The 18174-nt window shown below is 52.2% G+C and overlaps 2 protein-coding genes across 3 annotated transcripts in view; one reads left to right on the forward strand and one right to left on the reverse strand.

The window, feature by feature from the left end:
* Nucleotides 1-282: 282 nt before the first annotated feature.
* Nucleotides 283-4150, reverse strand: FBL (fibrillarin). Of its 2 annotated transcripts, XM_059717799.1 has the most exons (9): nucleotides 4053-4150; nucleotides 3446-3580; nucleotides 2978-3118; nucleotides 2744-2838; nucleotides 2198-2368; nucleotides 1964-2096; nucleotides 1156-1268; nucleotides 711-856; nucleotides 283-475 (listed from the first exon to the last, which is right to left on the reverse strand). In XM_059717799.1, exons 1-9 carry the CDS (start codon nucleotides 4132-4134, stop codon nucleotides 451-453), a joined length of 1041 nt encoding a protein of 346 aa, XP_059573782.1. In that variant the 5' UTR covers nucleotides 4135-4150; the 3' UTR covers nucleotides 283-450. The 2 variants fall into 2 exon arrangements, with proteins under 2 accessions (XP_059573782.1, XP_059573783.1); XM_059717800.1 differs by lacking the exons at nucleotides 2978-3118; nucleotides 3446-3580 and having other exon boundaries at nucleotides 4053-4120.
* A 5001-nt stretch (nucleotides 4151-9151) lies between these two features.
* The window catches only part of LOC102558194 (IgGFc-binding protein), a 42740-nt gene continuing 33717 nt past the window's right edge, over nucleotides 9152-18174 (forward strand). The window contains exons 1-4 of the mRNA XM_059719354.1: nucleotides 9152-9259; nucleotides 14412-14471; nucleotides 15106-16362; nucleotides 17325-17647. Of these exons, the coding sequence (XP_059575337.1) occupies nucleotides 14414-14471; nucleotides 15106-16362; nucleotides 17325-17647 (1638 nt within the window). The 5' untranslated portion in view covers nucleotides 9152-9259; nucleotides 14412-14413. The remainder of the gene's footprint in view (nucleotides 9260-14411; nucleotides 14472-15105; nucleotides 16363-17324; nucleotides 17648-18174) is intronic.

An 18174-nucleotide genomic window follows, 5' to 3' on the forward strand; every position in this document is an offset into this window, starting at 1 on the left:
ACGACAACACCGACCCAGGGACAGGGACCCAGGTGTACAGGGAAGTAGGCAGGGGGGGCATCCAAGACCCAATATCCCTTCCTTCCCCCAAAGAGCTGCCCTCCCCCCAGTCCCTCAACCCTTGAAAAGGGAAAGTCACCCTGTTCTCTCCTCCTGAAACCAGACAGATGGGGGGGTGGAGGACCCCTATATCACCCCCCCCCCCAAAACAACCCCTGCCCCTAGCAGAGGGCAGGAGGCTGCAACCAGAGGCCCCCTGCCAGCTGCACCGATTTCTGCTGCTGATTTCCCATATTTTAATAAAAATACATCTGGAAATGTCAAAAAAAAATAAAAATTGGGGAAGGGGGGACCCAAACCACCCTGGGGCTGGGCCCCCCCCGAACTCCTGGGTTCCTTGGATAGCGCCTCGGTGGCGGGGCAGCGAGGAGGGTGGGGTCCATGGAGGTGCTACTTCTTCGCCTTGGGGGGAGGCCTGGAAGGGAGGGAGATGGGGGCAGGTGAGACCCCTGAGATGGGGGATTCTTCCCAGGCAATCCCCCCTCTACCGCTGCACACAGGGGATCCCCACCTGAGACCTCCCCCACAGATTCCCTTCCCCTGGCACTGGGAAGTTCCTCCACTTCAGACCCCAGTTCTCCACCCCCGTCCCTGGAATGTGGGCCAGGACCCAGTGACCCCCCCGCCCCCCCCCAGCCCCTTTGCCATACCGGTAGATGCCCACCACCACAGCGTGGTCACGCTCGTAGGGCTCCAGTGTGAGCTGCTCTTGTGGTTTCATGTTCTCCTGCTGCATCTTCTTCACCTCGGCTGCAAACACGGCCTCGGGCGCCGCCGTTGAGTCAATGCAGTTGGCCTGTGACACCCCCAAGGTCAGAGTCAGCCCCCTGGCCCTGCCGGGCCAAAGCCCACTGCCCAACCACACGCACCAAGCTCTGGTGCGTCCCCCTCCTGAGTCTCCCCAACCCCTACCCTCTAGGCCAAAAGGCTTCCCCATTTCTCCACAGTGGGAGAAAGAACCGAGTCACCCTGGTGCCTAGCTGGGTCTTAATGGCAGCAGAAGCCAACCCAGGAGTCTGATTCCCATGGAGGGGAAATGAGTGGGCTGCAGGTGGGGGGTGGGTCTGTGTCTGGGGGAGAAGGCATGCTCATTACCTTGATGGAGATAACAAAGTGGCCGCCGTTCTTCAGGAAGTTGTGCGCGTTGAGGGCGACAATACGGGACTGGTCAGGCTGCGCCACATCGGCAAAGATCACATCCACCATGCCTGGAGGGGGGGCATGGTTGTGAGTCATGACCCAGAGATCAGGGGACGCTGTGATCCCCCAGCAAATCAACTACACCCCCCCCCAACTCCACCTGTCTTGTGATATCAGCACTGGGAAAGGAAACCCAGTTGTCAGGGGAGAGGCAGGTCCCTGAACAGCACGGGTAGGAAGACCCTGTGCACAGACGAGCCTCAGTAACAGCAGGAAAAACCCAGGAATTTGGAGCCCCCAGAGGAGCCCTGACAGGCCGACCCCAAGCCTGGCCAGGCCTCAACAGCGACTGCAGAGAATCCAGGCATCCAGGGGGGTCTTAGGAGCCCCGACTGGCAGATGCCATGCCCGACTGAACTTTAGCAGCAGGAGAGAATCCAGGAGTCTGGGGGCTCCCAGGGAGCCCCAATACAAAGACCCCGTGCCTGGTCAGGCTTCAGCAGTGGCTGCAGAGAACGCAAGTGTCCAGGGGGAGGTGGGGGAAGGGGGTCTCAAGGATCCCCAGTACAAAGACCCGAAGACCAGCTAGACTTTCACTACAGCAACAGAGGACTCTGGAGTCTGGGGGCTCCCAGGACACCCCTCTGCCCCGGGGAAAGCCAATGGCAGGGCCCCCCTGAGTGCAGCCGGACCCCAGGGGAGAACGACTGGCAGGGGGAGGTAGGAGGAGTCAAGGGGGGGAGGGGACCTAGGGGGGACTCACCAATCAGCATGCGGTATTTGTGGGGGTGCCGGGCATCCTCTATGACGGGGATGATGTTGGTGCGTTTCTTGGCCACGTTGATGAGGTCACGGCCGGAGCGGTGGGAGAACTCCACAGCGTAGACCAGGCCTTCCTGGGGGGGCGCATGGGGTTAAGCTGGAGGGGGGGGTAATCCCTTTTGCCCCCTCGCCTCCCCCCCCCCCCCCATCCAGGGTAGGGGGTCCCAGTACTTACGGGGCCCACAATGTCCGAGACATGGGAGACGGTGGTGCCTGAGGCAGCGCCCAGGTACAGCACACGGACGCCCGGCTTGATGTGGATCTGGTCGATGCCCCCCAGGATGGCGGCTGCCAGCTTGGAGCGGAAGGGGTTCCAGGCCCGGTACTCCACCTTGGCCTCGCCATCCTGCCCAGCGGTGGGAGAGGGAACAAATCAGGGCTGGGGGGGAGGGAGTCTGCTCAAACCTTTCCCCAACCCCTGGGGCCTTCTGAGGGCCCTTTCACCCCAGCTTGGACTCCTGGGTACCAAGATGCCTCCTGGATCGGCCCCTGGAAGTGGTGTGCCCAGTGCCCTCTGGGACCCAGTAGCCTAGCCTTTCTGCCCCCCACATAACCACTGGGGGCCCCCCTCCCAGAACCAGCCCCCTCGACACCACCATTCAAACCTCCCCCTACCCCAATGCCCCCATCCTGATCCCCATCCCCACCACATCCCTCTTGACACTCCCATCCAGACACCTCCACCCGCCTTTGATCCCCTTCCCCCCCAGGCTCTGCGTACCTCCACCGCAATCCTCTTCTCCCCATACACTGACTCGCCCGGCACCAGGTTCTTGGTCACGAGTGCATCTTCCTTGCCCCGGCAAATGAAGACCCCTAGAAGGGATTACGAATGGGGAGGGGGTCAGAGCCAGAATAGCACCCCCCCATGGTCCCACCCACCCCAGGCTCCAACCCAAGCCCCGCCAAGGTGTCCCTACCCCCCAGCGCCAGCCCCTGCCCCAGACTCCAGTACCTTCGTGCCTGTGGGGCTCCACTGTCACCTTCTTGCCCCCTCTGAAGCCCCCCCGGCCCCCACCCCGCCCCCCACCACGGCCGCCCCGGCCAGGCCCTCCTCTTCCTCGGCCGCCAACACCTCCTCGGCCAAAACTGCCACCTGGGAAAGAAAAGGGGGAGAAGGATGTGGTCCAGTGTGGGCAGGACCCTGCAGCAAGTAGGGGAGTGTGGACGGGGGAGTCTTTTGCGATAGTAAGGATAGTAAATGGGGTCCCAGCCTTTTGGGACAGGAAGTGGAGGGGCAGGGGGAGCCGTTTGGGACAGGAAGTGTGGGGTGGGGCCTGGCTAAGATGAAAACGAGAGGGGGCAGCAGAGTCCCACAGCAGGGCAACCCCTGAGCCTGGCCCTCTGCCCCAAAGCTTGATGGGACAGCTGACCAGATTCTCCCAGCACGAACCAGGAGTGGATGGGGGAGAATGTAACTCACCTCTGCCTCCCCGGAAGCCACCGCGTCCCCCTCCACGGTCCCCGAACCCGCCGCGTCCCCCTCCACGGTCCCCGAACCCGCCGCGTCCCCCTCCACGGTCCCCGAACCCGCCGCGTCCCCCACGGGGGCTGAAACCTGTGGGTGGAAAGGAGGGGGGGAGGTCAGACATGCCCCCCTCCCCCCCACCAAGTCCATCCCTCACGCAAGCCCCCCTCCCCAATGCTCCCCCCTCAACTCCTAGGTCCCCCCAATGTCACCTGCCCCACATGCCCCCAGCCCCTTTGACTTCCCAGACATATAAGGACCCCCCCAGTACCCCACCACCTCCAAGCCCCATCAACTATCCTTACTGGGGGGGAGGGGCTCAGCTGGGGGGTGTTATCCCCCCACACACCCTCAGTCTGCTGCCCACCCCAACCTGATCCAAGCCCCCCCCCCGGAACCCCGGAGTCCTGCCCCCAGTGAATAGGGGGCTCCGAGCTTGGGGGGGCTGCCCAGCTACAGTCCCCCCCCGCAAGGCTGAGAAGGCAGGCGTCCCGGGATCGCGTGGGGGGGCTCCCCCCCCGGCAGCAGCTGCAAGGACCCGCCCCCCCCGCCCCGCGCTCACCGGGCCTCATGCTCCCACGTGCGCTCCCCGGGGCCGGACCACGCTGGATTCGGTGCTGGCTGGCGCGGGGCGCGATGCGCATGCGCGGGCGCCCGGAGCGCCCACACCGGAAGTTGGCTTCGCGGCCCGCGGTGACGTCAGCGGAAAGACCAGAGGACGTGCTTGCGGGGCGGGGGAGGGGGGGCGATTTTTGTGGCGTCACATTTGTCTCTCTCTCTCCCTGTGACGTCAAGTAATTTGTCTTTGGACCGCTCTGGGGTGTGACGTGGTGCTAGACTGTGAGGTTAGCCTTCCCCGTGACGTCACAGGATGAAAGTTTTTCTCAACTTTAGATCTGTGCTGTCTGATGTCAGCTCTCTGGGGGAGGTCAGGTGTCTCCTGTGATGTCACAGGGTGAAAGGTGGCTGAGGGAAGGCAGTGTCATGCAAGGACGTCAGATCCGTGAGGTCAGCTCTCTGGGATGTCACATGATAGCTGATGTTTCTTGTGATGTCAGCTCTCTCTGTGATGTCATAGGACAAAAGTTCTGTCAGAAGAGGCAGCTTTCTCTGCAGTGTCCTGTGACATCACTTCTCTGGTGTCAGCTCTCTGGGATGTCCCACGATGTCAGGTGTCTCTTGTGATGTCACCTCTCCTTGTGATGTCATAGGATGAAAGAAAGGTCTCTTGGGGAAGGCCATTTTCTCCGCGGTGTCAGGTGGCGTCAGATCTGTTATGTCCTATGCCATCAGCTGTTGGGTATCACGTGACATCAAATATTTCTTGGGATATCAGCTCTCTCTGCGTTGCCATATGACATCAGTTCTGGGATGTCACACGGCATCGGGTCTCTGCTATGTCCCATGTACTCAGCTCTCAGCCCAATGTCAGATTCCCATATCAGCTGTGACATTGTGCCGTTCGCATGTGATGTCAGCCCTCTCTGTGACATCACATGGTGTCGGGTCTGTCCACTCTGCTTTCTGCTCCCCACCCTGTGCTCCCTACCCCTTCCACTGCTCCGTTTTCCGCTCCATGCCCTGTTCTCCCTTCCCCATCAGCTGCTCTGCTGTGTGCTTCCTGCCCTGTGCTCCCTGCCCCATCCACTGCTCTGCTTTCCACTCCCTGCCCTGCGCTCCCTGCTCCACGCGCTGCTCTACTTTCTGTTCCCTGCCCTACGCCCCCTGCCCCTTCCACTGCTCTGCTTTCTGCTCCCTGCCCTGTGCTCCCTACCCCATCGGCTGCTCTGCTTTCTGGTTGGATTCAAGGCAGTTACCACAACGTAGGAGTTGATGGCATTTGTCTACCGTGTAGTGAGCATGTTTGTTACTCCCCTGAAAGAGAATAGTTTTCTGATAGCATACTGTTAGGTTAGCAATAATTTAGATTATTAAGAAGTATTAGCTTTGCAGCTGAATATAAGGCATGACCTGTGGCCTAGCAATGCCGCTAACCACAAGGCAGAATGATAGCTAAGCCTTTACTTGTGTCAAGTAATCATTTTAACTGTGTTAAGCATTTTCTGAGTAAAATGCAGCAAGTGAATCTGTGTCTGTGCTGTAAAATCAGCTACAGCAAGGAACAAGATAAGACAAAAAAGTCATTGTTCTAAATACAGTGATCGTGTCCTTAAAAAGCATCTACCACTGCAAATTCTTGCTAACGTATCATAATGTTACTGTTACTTAACTTTTAGCTTTTAAAAAATGCTAGTTCAGCTTAATAAAAATATGCTGTTATAAAGATTTGTGAAGCACCACCCAAGTAAGTATTGCTTTTATTAACCCTGTAGTCTTGCCTTGTTATAAAAAGTATAAAAAATTGCCCCACCCTTTAGGGGGGGCCATTTTGCCTTTTGCTGGCTTTATGATCTTTGCTCGAACAAATAAATAGCTGTCAATTCTTTACCCGCGTTGTCTGATACCTATTACAGCTAAATAACAAACTTTAGGGAGTTTCCTCCCACCACATAAGCAAGGCAGGGTAGGGTTAAGGGATGAGATGTCATGTGTCCATACTTCTACACCACTACCGAGTCTGGGCAGCTCTTTGAATAGCTCCTGCTAAAGTGGAGCCCAGCCAAAGACTTGCAATGATTGGTCCAATATGCAGCAGAGCGCCAGGCCAAGAGTTGCATAATATAGCCAGGGAGAAAGTCCAGCTGTTGGCTTCTGTGATCCAAACATCATTGCTACATTCCCCAAAGGACCTTCCAGATCATCCGTTGAGACCCCCCCCCAGGCTTGAGCATACAAAATAATAACCTAAGCCTGATTCCCCTTTAATTAATTATCCAACAGCATGAGATCACTATTCCAGGGAAGAGTTCGGGATCCTCAAAGAGCAGTGCCCTCCGACTGACTGAAGAGAGTTCAGTTGAAATCTGAGAGCAGATTTAGGCTGGACATTAGAAAGAACTTCTTCACAGTTAGGGTTGCCAGAATCTGGAATGGGCTTCCAAGGGAGGTGGTGCTCTCCCCTATCTTCAAGAGGAGACTGGACATGCACCTAGTTGGGGTCGTCTGACCCCAGCGCTCTTTCCTGCCCAGGGCAGGGGGCTGGACTTGATGACCTACTGAGGTCCCTTCCAACCCTAACATCTATGAATCTATGAAACACTGACCCGGTCGATGCACTCGTTCAATGGTTCCCAACTTTCTTTAGACTCTAGGCCCTTCTCTGTTACCTCCAGGCTTCCTCGTTTGAAAGGTACCTCTCGTTAGACTCCAGGGCCCCCTTGGAAAAAGAAAGCTCTTCACTTTCACTCATTTCTAGACTATGAAGAAAATCCTAAAATGATTCTTCTGTTGCAGAATACTCAATGAACTCCCAGTTTCGCAACCAGGATAACTCTCGGGGCTTTGAGTGTATCCGGAGAAGTACAAGAAAATCCAAAGCAAGTTCCTCTGAACCGTGCACCGCTTTATTGGGATATTATCAATCTGGCAATGTGAGCAAGAGCAGCTCCATAAAGCAGAGAATACATGGACACACTTGCTGCCAGGTGGTGAGGCCTCAGGCCCTTCAGAATCCGTCCTTAGGGCACGTTCCAGACTCCCACCCCATCCACTCCACTTTGGTGTGGAGGAGTTTGATACAGTTCAGATTCAAATTTCTGTATTCACATGCTTTTCTGTGAGAGAACAATCTCCTGGGCAGTGGAGTAGAGACCTGGGAAACTGAGTCATGGCTCGGTTGTTCTTTCCTTCATAGCATTGGGTGTGATTGTTGGCTGGCATGTCTCAACTCCCTTGGTCACCAGCTGTCTTCTCTCACTTGCTGGTGGCTGGCATTCAGACTGAACTGCTCCTGGGATCAGGCTATCTGCAAGCAGGAATGTAGTGAGCCACTGACCACAGCAGAAAGGAGTGAGGGGTGGTTCAGGACCCCACAACGCTGGCAGAGGAGGGAGGGAAAAGAAACCTTCTGAGACAAAAGGACTGGATGGTGCTACTGTCTCACACCACAGAGAAGGGACAGAAAATAGAGAGAGAGGCAAAGAGTTAGGACAGAAAGCTAATGGCCTCCCGGGCTGCATTAGTAGGAGTGTGGCCAGTAGATTGATGGAAATGATTCTCCCCTTAATATATTCAGCACTGGTGAGGCCACATCTGCAGTCCCGTGTCTAATTTTGGGTCCCCCACTACAGAAAGGATGTGGACACATTGGAGAGAGTCCAGTGGAGAGCAACAAGAACGGTGAGGGGGCTGGGAGACATGATTTATGAGGAGAGGCTGAGGGAACTGAGCTTATTTAGTCTAGAGAAGAGAAGACTGAGTGGGGATTTGACAGCAGCCTTCAACTCCCTGAAGGGGGTTGTAAAGAGGATGGAGTTGGACTGTTCTCAGTGGGGGCAGACGACAGAATGAGGATCAATGGGCTCCAGTTGCAGAGAGGGAAGTTGAGGTTAGATATTAGGAAGAATGTTCTCACTAGGAGGGTGGTGAAGCACTGGAACAGGTTACCCAGAGAGGTGGTGGAGTTTCTATCCTTGGAGGTTTTGAAGACCCAGCTAGACAAGCCTTGGCTGGGATGATCTAGTTGGGGCTGGTCCTGCTTAAAGCAGGGGGTTGGACTCGATGTGACCTCCTGAGGTCCCTTCCAACCCTCATGTTCTATGATGCTATGACAGCTAACCCTGGACAAAGAGCCAGGACCCCTAGTTCTAGTGGGATCCTCCAGGATCTTCCCTCACTACACATTTGTTCAGAGTCCAGCATGGTGGGCTCTGATCCCAGCTGCACATGGGGCTGGTTCTGGCCCAGGGATCTGTACAGGGCCTGGTCAGGCCCCAATCCCAGCTAGGCCAGTGGTTGAGATCTACAAGTTGCTCGAGATCTACAGAGCACCTAGTCAGAGCCCCAAGTGATAGAAACTTTGATGCCAGTCGATACAGCCGGGCCCATATCCAAGGGACTGGATATTTAATAGAAGCCTTCTCCAGGTGGGCTGAAGGTGCTGGAGAAGTCTGCTGAAGATCAACAACTCCCATGATGAAATCTCTGTCAGTACTAGCTGCCTTCCCTTGACACGTGGTCCAAGAAAAGCATTGTTTGTTGATGTATTATCGCAAAAGTGTTGTCCTTGGGTAAGATTCAGGTAGTTCCTGCCCCCACAGCAACCTCACACCCTTCTGAATTATACCGGGCTTGCATATTCCCACCCCTATGGCTTGGTAGAGATAGGGCATTACAGCCGTGGGGGGAATTCCATGGCAAGGACCTAGCTTGATTTAATGGGAAATGCATTGTTGAATTCCCCTGGCAACTGCCATTGTTTGGGGTTCATGAACTATGGAGATAATGTGTTTCTGATCACTTCTCCTCCTGCAGTGCTTTCAGGTCAAGAGCCTAGCCAACTTTCAGAGCTGATGGGTTCCTTGGAATGTCCTGAGATTGTAAAAAATGACTTCCTTGGCTCTGAGCCTTGGAAGTCTGGGTGAAAAGTATTGCATAATTCAACTTGTCATGGGTAACATGAAGAAAAGCTCTCATCCCTAAGGAGGGGGCAGGAGCAGAGGACAGCGGTTGTGAAATTTCTCTCCTCCAGCTGAGATCTATCATGAATTGTTTGCCTCCTGTCTTCATCCTGACAATGTCTCTGGGGAATTTTCCATGGGATTTGAGGAGGGGTATGTTTCGGCCCTCTAGGCCCTATAAAAAAAGAGAGAAGCACTGTAGATCTGTCTGGAGGAATGTCAGAAACACCGGAGCACAGCTAGGTCAGAGGTAAGTGATTCTTTTCTGCTTTGTGCCTAGGCAAATTCTCCTGTCGTTTTTCACTAGTTGTCCCCAGACCGAGGAATTATCAGAGATGGGTGAAGTCAAGACTTTCCACCCCGTCGGGATCACCAGAAGAAGGTTGATTATGCAGAATTCTAGACAATTTAGAATGAATTCTAGCTAATTATAGCTAATTATTGTCTAGTGAATTATCTAGTCAGTTTGTTATATAATGAATTCTAGCCATCATTCTAGGTAATCAGTTTTTTCTGGAGCATGCAACACCACCGTTTGAAGTGCTGACAACTAGGTTTTAATTCCAGTACCATACGGATCCTTATTATAACAATCAAAAGTACACAGCAGGTCCTGTGGGAAGTTTTAAAATCTCCTACTCAATAAACAAGGCACGGTTGTCTTGTGAATAAGCCCAACGCAATGACGGGATGATGGTTTTGTTAATATAAAACATTCCAGTTACCTGTTTTCCCGGATAGTTGGAGAGAGTCCAGTGGAGGGCAACAAAAATGTTTCGGGGGGCTGGGGCACATGACATATGAGGAGAGGCTGAGGGAACTGGGCTAATTTAGTCTGCAGAAGAAAAGACGGGGGATTTAATAGCAACCTTCAACTGCCTGCAGGGTGGATCCAAATGGGATGAAGCTGAACTTTTCTCAGTGGGGGCAGATGACAGAACAAGGAGCCTCGAGCTCAAGTTGCAGCAAGGGAAGTTTAGGTTAGATAATAAGAAGGACTTTCTCACTAGGAGGGTAGTAAAACACTGGAACAGGCTCCCCAGAGAGGTGGTGGGATCTCCATCCTCAGAGGTGTTTTAAGACCCGGCTAGACAACGCCTTGGCTGGGATGATGTAGTTGGAGCTGATCCTGCTTTGAGCAAGGGGTTGGATCAGATGTGACCTCCTGAGGTCCCTTCCAACCCTCATTTTCTAGAAGAGGTGGAGGAGTGGGGTTTTGACAAGTCTTCAAATACCTGAAAGGAGATTATAGAGAGGATAGAGACTGACTTTTCTTTCTGGCTATAGGGGAGAGAACTAGAAACAAAGGCCTCAAACAGCAGCAGGGGGAATGGAGGTTGGAGATGAGAAGGAACTGACTTTGAGGGTGGTCAAGCATTGGAACAGGCTCCCTAGAGAGGTGGTTGTATCAAGGGGCTTCTTCACTGAGTATTGCTAATACCATGAGGCACCTTTAAAAGGGTCTCATAGCACCCCAATTGAGAATCGCCGCTGTGGTCAAAGGAGGAAGGGAAAAGAAGTCTTTTCCGAGGGGAGGTTGGACAGACACTGGGGTTGGGGTTAGTTATAGGTGAACCTGCCCTGGAGCAGGGGTCCAGACTAGATGCGACTATGAGGCCACTTCCAGCCCTACTTCCCCATGATCCTGTAATCACCTGTCTACTGTATCAGAATTGGTTGGGGTTCTGAATTGGAGTGAAAATAAGAAATTGTGACTTTTCCTGGGGAAGGCAGTTTTCTTTGCAGGTGAGTCCTGAATTGCTCAAATTGCTGTTTTCCGGAATCAAAGAGAAGTGGGGCTGGAAGGGATCTCCAGAGGTCACATCTAGTCCACCCCCCTGCCTGAGGCAGGATCAGCCCTGTCCAAACCAATCCATAATCATAGGATCATGGAAAAGTCAGGCTGGAAGGGATCAGCCCTGTCCAAACCATCCCATTCAAATCCATAAGCGAAGGATCATGGAGAAGTCAGGCTGGAAGGGATGTGCTGAGGTCATAGTCATGGTCATAGAGAAGGCAGGATGGAAGGGACTTCCAGATGTTGTCCAGTCCAGCCTGAAGCAGTACCATCCCTATCCAAAGTCATGGCCTAAGTTATTAACAAAGCTACACGGTTACACCTGAACCTGCCACAAGTACAGCAGGGGACTACAGTGGCCAATGCCCAGCTGTCACAGAGGTTGTTAAAATACACTCGAGAGATACAAGGAAGAGGTCTGGCCCCAGCTACAAAACAAAGCAAACCACAATCCGGTCTGTACCAGTCTGACCGTGGGGCAAAAGATCATAGAATCATAGGCAATGAGGGTTGGAAGGGACCTCAGGAGGTCGCATCTAGTCCAAACCCCTGCTGCAAGCAGGACCAACCCCAACTAGATCATCCCAGCCAAGGCTTTGTTGAGCCAGGGCTTGAAAATCTCCAAGGGTGGAGACTCCACAACTTCTCTGGGGAGCCTGTTCTACTGCTTTATCTCAGTGAAAAAGTTCTTCCTAATATCTAACCTCGACTTCCCTTGTTGCAACTTGAGCCTACTGCTCCTTGTCCTGTCATCTGCCCCCACTGAGAACAGTCCTGCTCCATCCTCTTTGCAACCCCCCTGCAGAGAGATAAAGGCTGCTATTCAATCCCTCCTCAGTCTTCTCTTCTCTAAACTAAAGAAGCCCAGTTTCTTCAGCCTTTCCTCACAAGTCATGTTCCCCAACCCCCAAACCATTTCTGTTGCCTTCTGCTGGACTCTCTCCCATGTTTTCTTCTGCTGCAGATGTCCCGTGTTGCGTGTCAATCAGAATAAGGGAGACTTGAGTGAGATGCCTGCCAAAAATTTTAATGCATTTCCTTTACCTGAAGGTTGGTTATACAGAGCATGGAGATGGACCGTTCTTTCTAGTGGCAAGAGACAGGACCAGGAACCATGGTTTCAGATTGCAGCAGGGTAAATTGAGGTTGACAATCAGGAAGAACTTTGCACTCCAACAGGGGTTCAGCTTTGGGACAGGCTGCCCAGAAATTGCGGGGGGGGATCTCCGTCCTTGGATGCGTTTAAGAGCAGGTTGGACAGACGCTTGGCTGGTTAGTTCAGATGGGATGGATTCTGCCTGGAACAGGAGGTTGGACTAGATGGGACCTCCTGAGGGCCCGATTTTGCTATGATTCTCTCATCCAAAACACTTCCGTATTGGAGGCTTTCTTCCTCCTCCAGATCTCATGAACCACCACGGTGCCAAAGGGCCAATTCAAATCCAAATCCAGATTTAGAGTCAACCCCTGGCCTGTGGCTCATGTCTGCCCCCCAGAATCCTATTATGTGGCCCTTAGGGCTGCTCTTGGATTCAAAATCCTGGCACTGGGGGAGTGGTTGCTGTGGAGAGACCTGTGGTCCACAGCTAGTGGCCCTCCATGCTACATTGGACACACAGGGTAGCACGGGGACCAAAGCTGGCACACACAACTGGTTTCAGGCCCAGTCCTGGCACACATGAGCCAGCTGAGGCTGCGCAGGGCCCAATCCAGCCTGTAGACCAGCCCCATGCCAGTCATCAAAAGGTTGAACCCTGCTGCCCTCATCTATACTAAGTCTTTTCTGCCTCTGCAGGAAGACCACTGCCCCATTTCATTCGCTCTCGCTCCATGTAGTAGGCGACTCGATCCTTCTGAACATGGTGTATGCCCCAGAGGTCACCCAGACCTTTGATGCATACACCTAGGCAGGTGTATGAAGAACTGAAAGCTGTCCAAGACCTTCAATCCCAATTTTGGATCATAGAGACAGGGTCCAAAGGCCAGACTAAGTCTGGATGTTTGGTGCCTCAACAGCTGTCATTCTGCACGTGTCCAGGAATCAAACCCAGGTCTCATGTGTGGTAGACAAGGAGTCTACCCCTGAACCATGACAGCAGATCGCTCCATGGATGTGACTTAAAAAAACAACTCATGAGACCAGCACTTGGCCACGAGGTGGCAGGAGAGTCCTTTTGTATGGACCAAACTACTGGATTGACTGATTGACCAAGCTACCCGATTGACTGTAATTGAACAAACTACCCAATTGACCAAACTACCCGATTGACTACCAAGTTCTGGGACATTCCCTGCTCACAAACTGAGTTAATCTATCACTGAGTAAAGGTTGCCCTGGGGGAATATCCTGCCCTTAGGGACAGTTGAGTTTAGCAGGTTTCATTGATAATTGGAATATACCAAGTCAAAGTGCATGGCCACATACCAGTACTTCTCTACCCTTTTGGACTCCAGGATGCCCTCGTCAGACTCAAGGCACCCCTGGGAAAATCTCACTCCATTTTCACACTGTTAGATGTGCAACCATGACTCACAGTGTCAAACCAGAGTTTTCAAGTAGGAATTCATAGCATTAGAAACATTCTGAAATGCTGTGGCCTTTCTGAGGCCTCTGCCATGGAAAATAATTGCTCTGTTATTTTTCTGTTGTCAAAAATGAGTGGAAAGTAAAATCTGGTATTTTCTGAGGGAGGCCTTGAGTTCAATAAAGGTTAGTGCACGGTCCTGCACTTAGGATGGAATAATCCCATGCACTGGTACAGGCTGGGGACTGGCTGGATAAGCAGCAGCTCTGTAGAAAAGGACCTGGAGGTTACAATAAGCTGAATATGAGTCATCAGTGTGCCATTGTTGTAAAGAAGGCTAATGGCTTCCTGGGCTGCATTGGCAGGAGCATTGCCAGCAGGCCAAGGGAAGTGATTCTTCCCCTCTACTGGTAGGAGTCCTGTGTCCAGTTTTGGGCCCCCACTACAGAAAGGTTGTGGGCAAGATGGAGAGAGTCCAGCAGAGGGCAACAAGAATGGTGAGGGGCTGGGGCACATGACTTGTGAGGAGAGGCTGAGGGAACAGGGCTTGTTTAGCCTGGAGAAGAAAAGACTGAGGGGGATTGAATAGCAGCCTTCAACTCCCTGCAGTGTGGCTCCAAAGAGGATGGAGCTGGGCTGTTCTCAGTGGAGCAAGGGAAGTTGAGGTTAGAGGTTAGGGAAAACTTTCTCATGAGGAGGCTGGTGAAGCACTGGGACAGGCTCCCCAGAGAGGTGGTGGGATCTCCATCCTTGGAGGTTTTGAAGACCCAGCTAGGCTAAGCCTTGTCTGGGATGATGTAGTTGGGGCTGGTCCTGCTTTGAGTAGGGGGTTCGACTAGATGTGACCTCCTGAGGTCCCATCCAACCCTCATGCCCTGTGATTCTGTGACTGCAAGGCCACTATCCCATACCAGTGTGCTAGCAAAAGTGACAATCCCCATTGTCCCTGACTCAATAGTGTGTTTCCTCTTGAGGCACCAGGTCCAACTTCCTTGCCAATATCCTAAATCATTGAGGAGCGGAGATGTCCCGTTGATTTCTCTCTCTCTCACTGCTATGTTTTTACCTCTATTTTCCAGCTATGGGGGTCCCACACCACTTCTTGCCCTGCTGGGTCTATGCCATCATGATGCTGTGTGGTAAGTGTTCCCCCTGGATTGAGAACCATGGTCTAGGCAAAGCAAGGGACACTCAGGCATTTGGCATCTTGGTTGACCTCCAGTGCTTAAGGGTGCAAGTGAGAATGCCCACTTGAATGACTCTTCCCTCATTTGTTGCTTGCCCCATTGCCCCACCTTTTTGGTGTCAAGCAGCCAATTGAGGCTGCTGCAGGAGACAACCAGAGCTCTTCTTCCTCCCGTGCTGTGACTGATAGGATCAGTCTGTGAGGTTCAACAACCCATGGAGCTGTGTCATCCAGCTCTTCAGGCTCCCCACATCTCTAGAAATTTGGGGGTGGGTGCGCAGTGGTTCTGCTGCTTCAGATTTCCGGACCTGTGGGAAGCCCCATGGGCCAGATAACATGGCCCTACAAGCTAGATCATGCTGGCATACAGGATCTCTTCATGTCTGGATCCAGACATGTGAGATCAGGCATGTGGGGAGTCAGGCTTGCACACTGGATCACACCATGGACTGACCACATACCACATGTCCAGCCCGTGGGACCTGTGGGTTGGGCACCACTGGGATAGTTCCTTTTCTCCTTCCCCCAGGCCCAAATCTTCCAAGGCTCATGATAGTCTTTCACACCTGTTTCCTCTGCGTTTGTAGGTGTTTCTGATGTGCTTCTCAGCGTCGCATCAGGGGAACATCCGGATTCGACATTTTCCGGTCCTCTCGGAACAGAGTTCATCACGACTTTCATACAAAATGGCTTGGGCCACCCTGGCAATCCCATGTTGTTCATCACTGCCTACACTCATCCCACCGCTGTTACTGTCTCCGTCAATCAGGTGGTTTATAAGGTCGTCACCATCCCTGCTGGGCAGACAATAATGGTGACCCTCTCCCCACAGACAGAGCTGAAAGGCATCAGGAAGTTCGACAATACAGTCACCATCCGGGCGGAGAAGAAGGTCTCTGTTCTCTCTTTCAACTCAAAAGAGCACTCTGCTGATACTTCCATTGTGTACCCCGCGCGGAGCTTAGGGAAGGAGTATTATGTCATGACCCCCCTCCTAGGCCCAAGGACCACTACCGAGTTTGCCATTGTTGCCTGGCAGGAACCGACCACAGTTGACATCTCCCTCGAAGGGCATGTCACATATGAGAGAGAAAAATATCTGCCAGGGAGAAAACTGACCCTGCAGCTTAATGCCTATCAGGCAGTCCAGCTGCAAAGTTATGAGGACCTGTCCAAGACCAGAATCACCTCTGGAAAACCCGTGGCCGTCTATTCAGGGGCATACGTGTGTGGTGGGAAACGCATCCAATGTGAACATGTCAGTGAACAGCTGCTGCCGGTGTCCAGCTGGGAATTATCTTTCATCGTCCCGCCATTGCCTTTCAAGACGGAAGGTGATTCGGTGTACCTCCTCGCATCTCAGGGCACAGAGGTCCATTTACTAAATGGGGAAGCTGAAAGCAGCCGGTTCATCGAAGGCAAGGAAATGGTCAAATACCCGGTCTCGCAGCCACTGGTTATATCTGCCAACTCCGGAGTCCAAGTCCTCTTCTTCTCTTCTGGAGGGAAGAAAGGGAGTATGATATTTGAACCATTCTTCATGACTATCCCTGGCCTCTCCAGCTACTGCCAGTCCTACAACATCTATGGGCACAACCAGTTTGAGAACTATGCGCTGATCATCGCCAGGACGTCGGCAACCACCGGGATCACCTTTGATAAGAAACCACTGGACAGTGTCACCTGGAACGCTATTACAGACACAGAATACTCTTGGGCTGAATATAGCCTGGGGAAGGGATTTAGCACCCATTCTATGGAGCACCCTACTGCCCCATTCGGGCTTCTGAGCATTGGGATTGGAGATCACAAAGGTTACGGGTCCCCAGCTACTTGCACAGGGGGTATGTTCTGGTTTTTTTTAACGGCCTCATTCCACCTCTTCTTCGTTCCCTCCTTGCTTTTGCCCACAACAGACTCAAGCAGCTGTGGGAAATAGATAGGCACATTCCTTGGCTGCTTGAACACAAATATCTAAAGTAGTTATAAAGATGCTGTTATTTGAAGTACCCTCTTCAGCTTTCAGGGTTAATACCCCATTGAGGTATTAGCCCTGATAAAACCAACCCAGTCAAATATCCGTCCAACCTGCTCTTGGAAATTTCCAGGGATGGAGACTCCACAATGTTTCCAGGTAACCTGTTCCAGGGCTTGACTGCCCTTATAGTCAAGAAGTTCTTCCTTACCTCCAACCTCAGTTTTCCCTGCTGCAGCTTGAGGCCCTTGCTCTTAGTCCTGTCCCACAGAGAGTTGTCCATCTCCATCCTCTCTGTCTTCACCCTTCAGGGATTTGAAGCCTATGATCAAATTCCCCCTCAGCCTTCTCTTCTCCAGACTCAATCACCCTAGCTCTTATCCGCCTATCCTCACCAATCCTGTTTCCCAGGCCTCGGGTCATTGTTGTCACTCGTCAATCTGTCTACATCCTTTGTGAAGTGCAGGGCTCAAAACTGGACACAGGGCTCCAGGTGAGGCCTCACCAGTGCTGAATAAAGGGGAAGAATCATGTCATTTGTGAATGCAGTTGATACAGCCCAGGAGGCTGTTGGCTTTTTTGGCAACAAGAGCCCACTGTTGACTCATATTCAGATTATGGTCAGGGTCTTTGCAGACTCAGGCAGATAGTATAGACGTTACTATTAAATGCATTAATTGGATGCTTTTAGCATAACCATATAGGGCGGGAATTTATGTAAACTCAGAGCACAGAACATGGTGAAATTTGGCAGCTACTCAAGGGCAAAAGAGTTAGAACTCACATCTAATTATCCTTGTCCGTTCACACCTTCCACATTTCTTCTCCCAGATATTCAACCCCCTTCCTGCGACTCCAAGGTCTGTGAGAAGGGCACAGCCTGTGTGATGAGGGATGGGGAGCCACAATGCACGCCACTGACCAACGGGGTGTGTTGGGTCATGGGAAACATGCATTACAAAACATTTGATGGCCAGAATTACAACTTCCAAGGCACATGCATCTACACCTTGGCCAAGACTTGTGGAGATGACAGCAGCCTCCCTTCCTTCCACATTGAAACCAAGAATGAGAAGAGCATGACTTCACAAGTGGCTATCCACGTCCATGGCGTCATCGTCACTGTGGGCAGGTTTGAAGATGGCTTTGTGAAGGTGAGCGGTATATGTTCTTCTTTCTGCATGCTCTTAAATTTGTTGGGTCACTGTAGCCCTTACAATCACAATTCATCAGTTAAGCAGGGCCACGTTTCTCTGGTACTTAAAGAAGAGGCTTCCAAGCTGAGTTGTGAGGTGTGAAATTAGTGCAACTTTATCTGCCAGGGCCCCAGAAGATGGTGGGGGTGTGGGTGGCTTAGAAAAAAATTCCACTGGGACAGAGGAGCTCTTTGGCTTCTTATTTTAGTAGTAGCCTAGGGATACATGCTCCTGTTAGGGGAATTGGTTGAGACCCACAGAAAACAATTAATTCACTCTAGATTTACAAAGCATCTCTGGGTGTGTCTACATGTGCACTTTAATGTGCATTAACCTATTTTAATGTGCATTAAAGCATCACAAAAAAGTGCTCTTTAGCTAATGTGCATTAAATAGGCTAATGCACCTTTTCCTAGCACCTCAGATTTCATGCGCATTAATGAAAGCATGTTAGTGCACCTATAGATGTGGCCACTGAGAATCAA

Source organism: Alligator mississippiensis, chromosome 15, assembly GCF_030867095.1.
Source record: "Alligator mississippiensis isolate rAllMis1 chromosome 15, rAllMis1, whole genome shotgun sequence".
NCBI classification, from domain to species: Eukaryota; Metazoa; Chordata; order Crocodylia; family Alligatoridae; genus Alligator; species Alligator mississippiensis.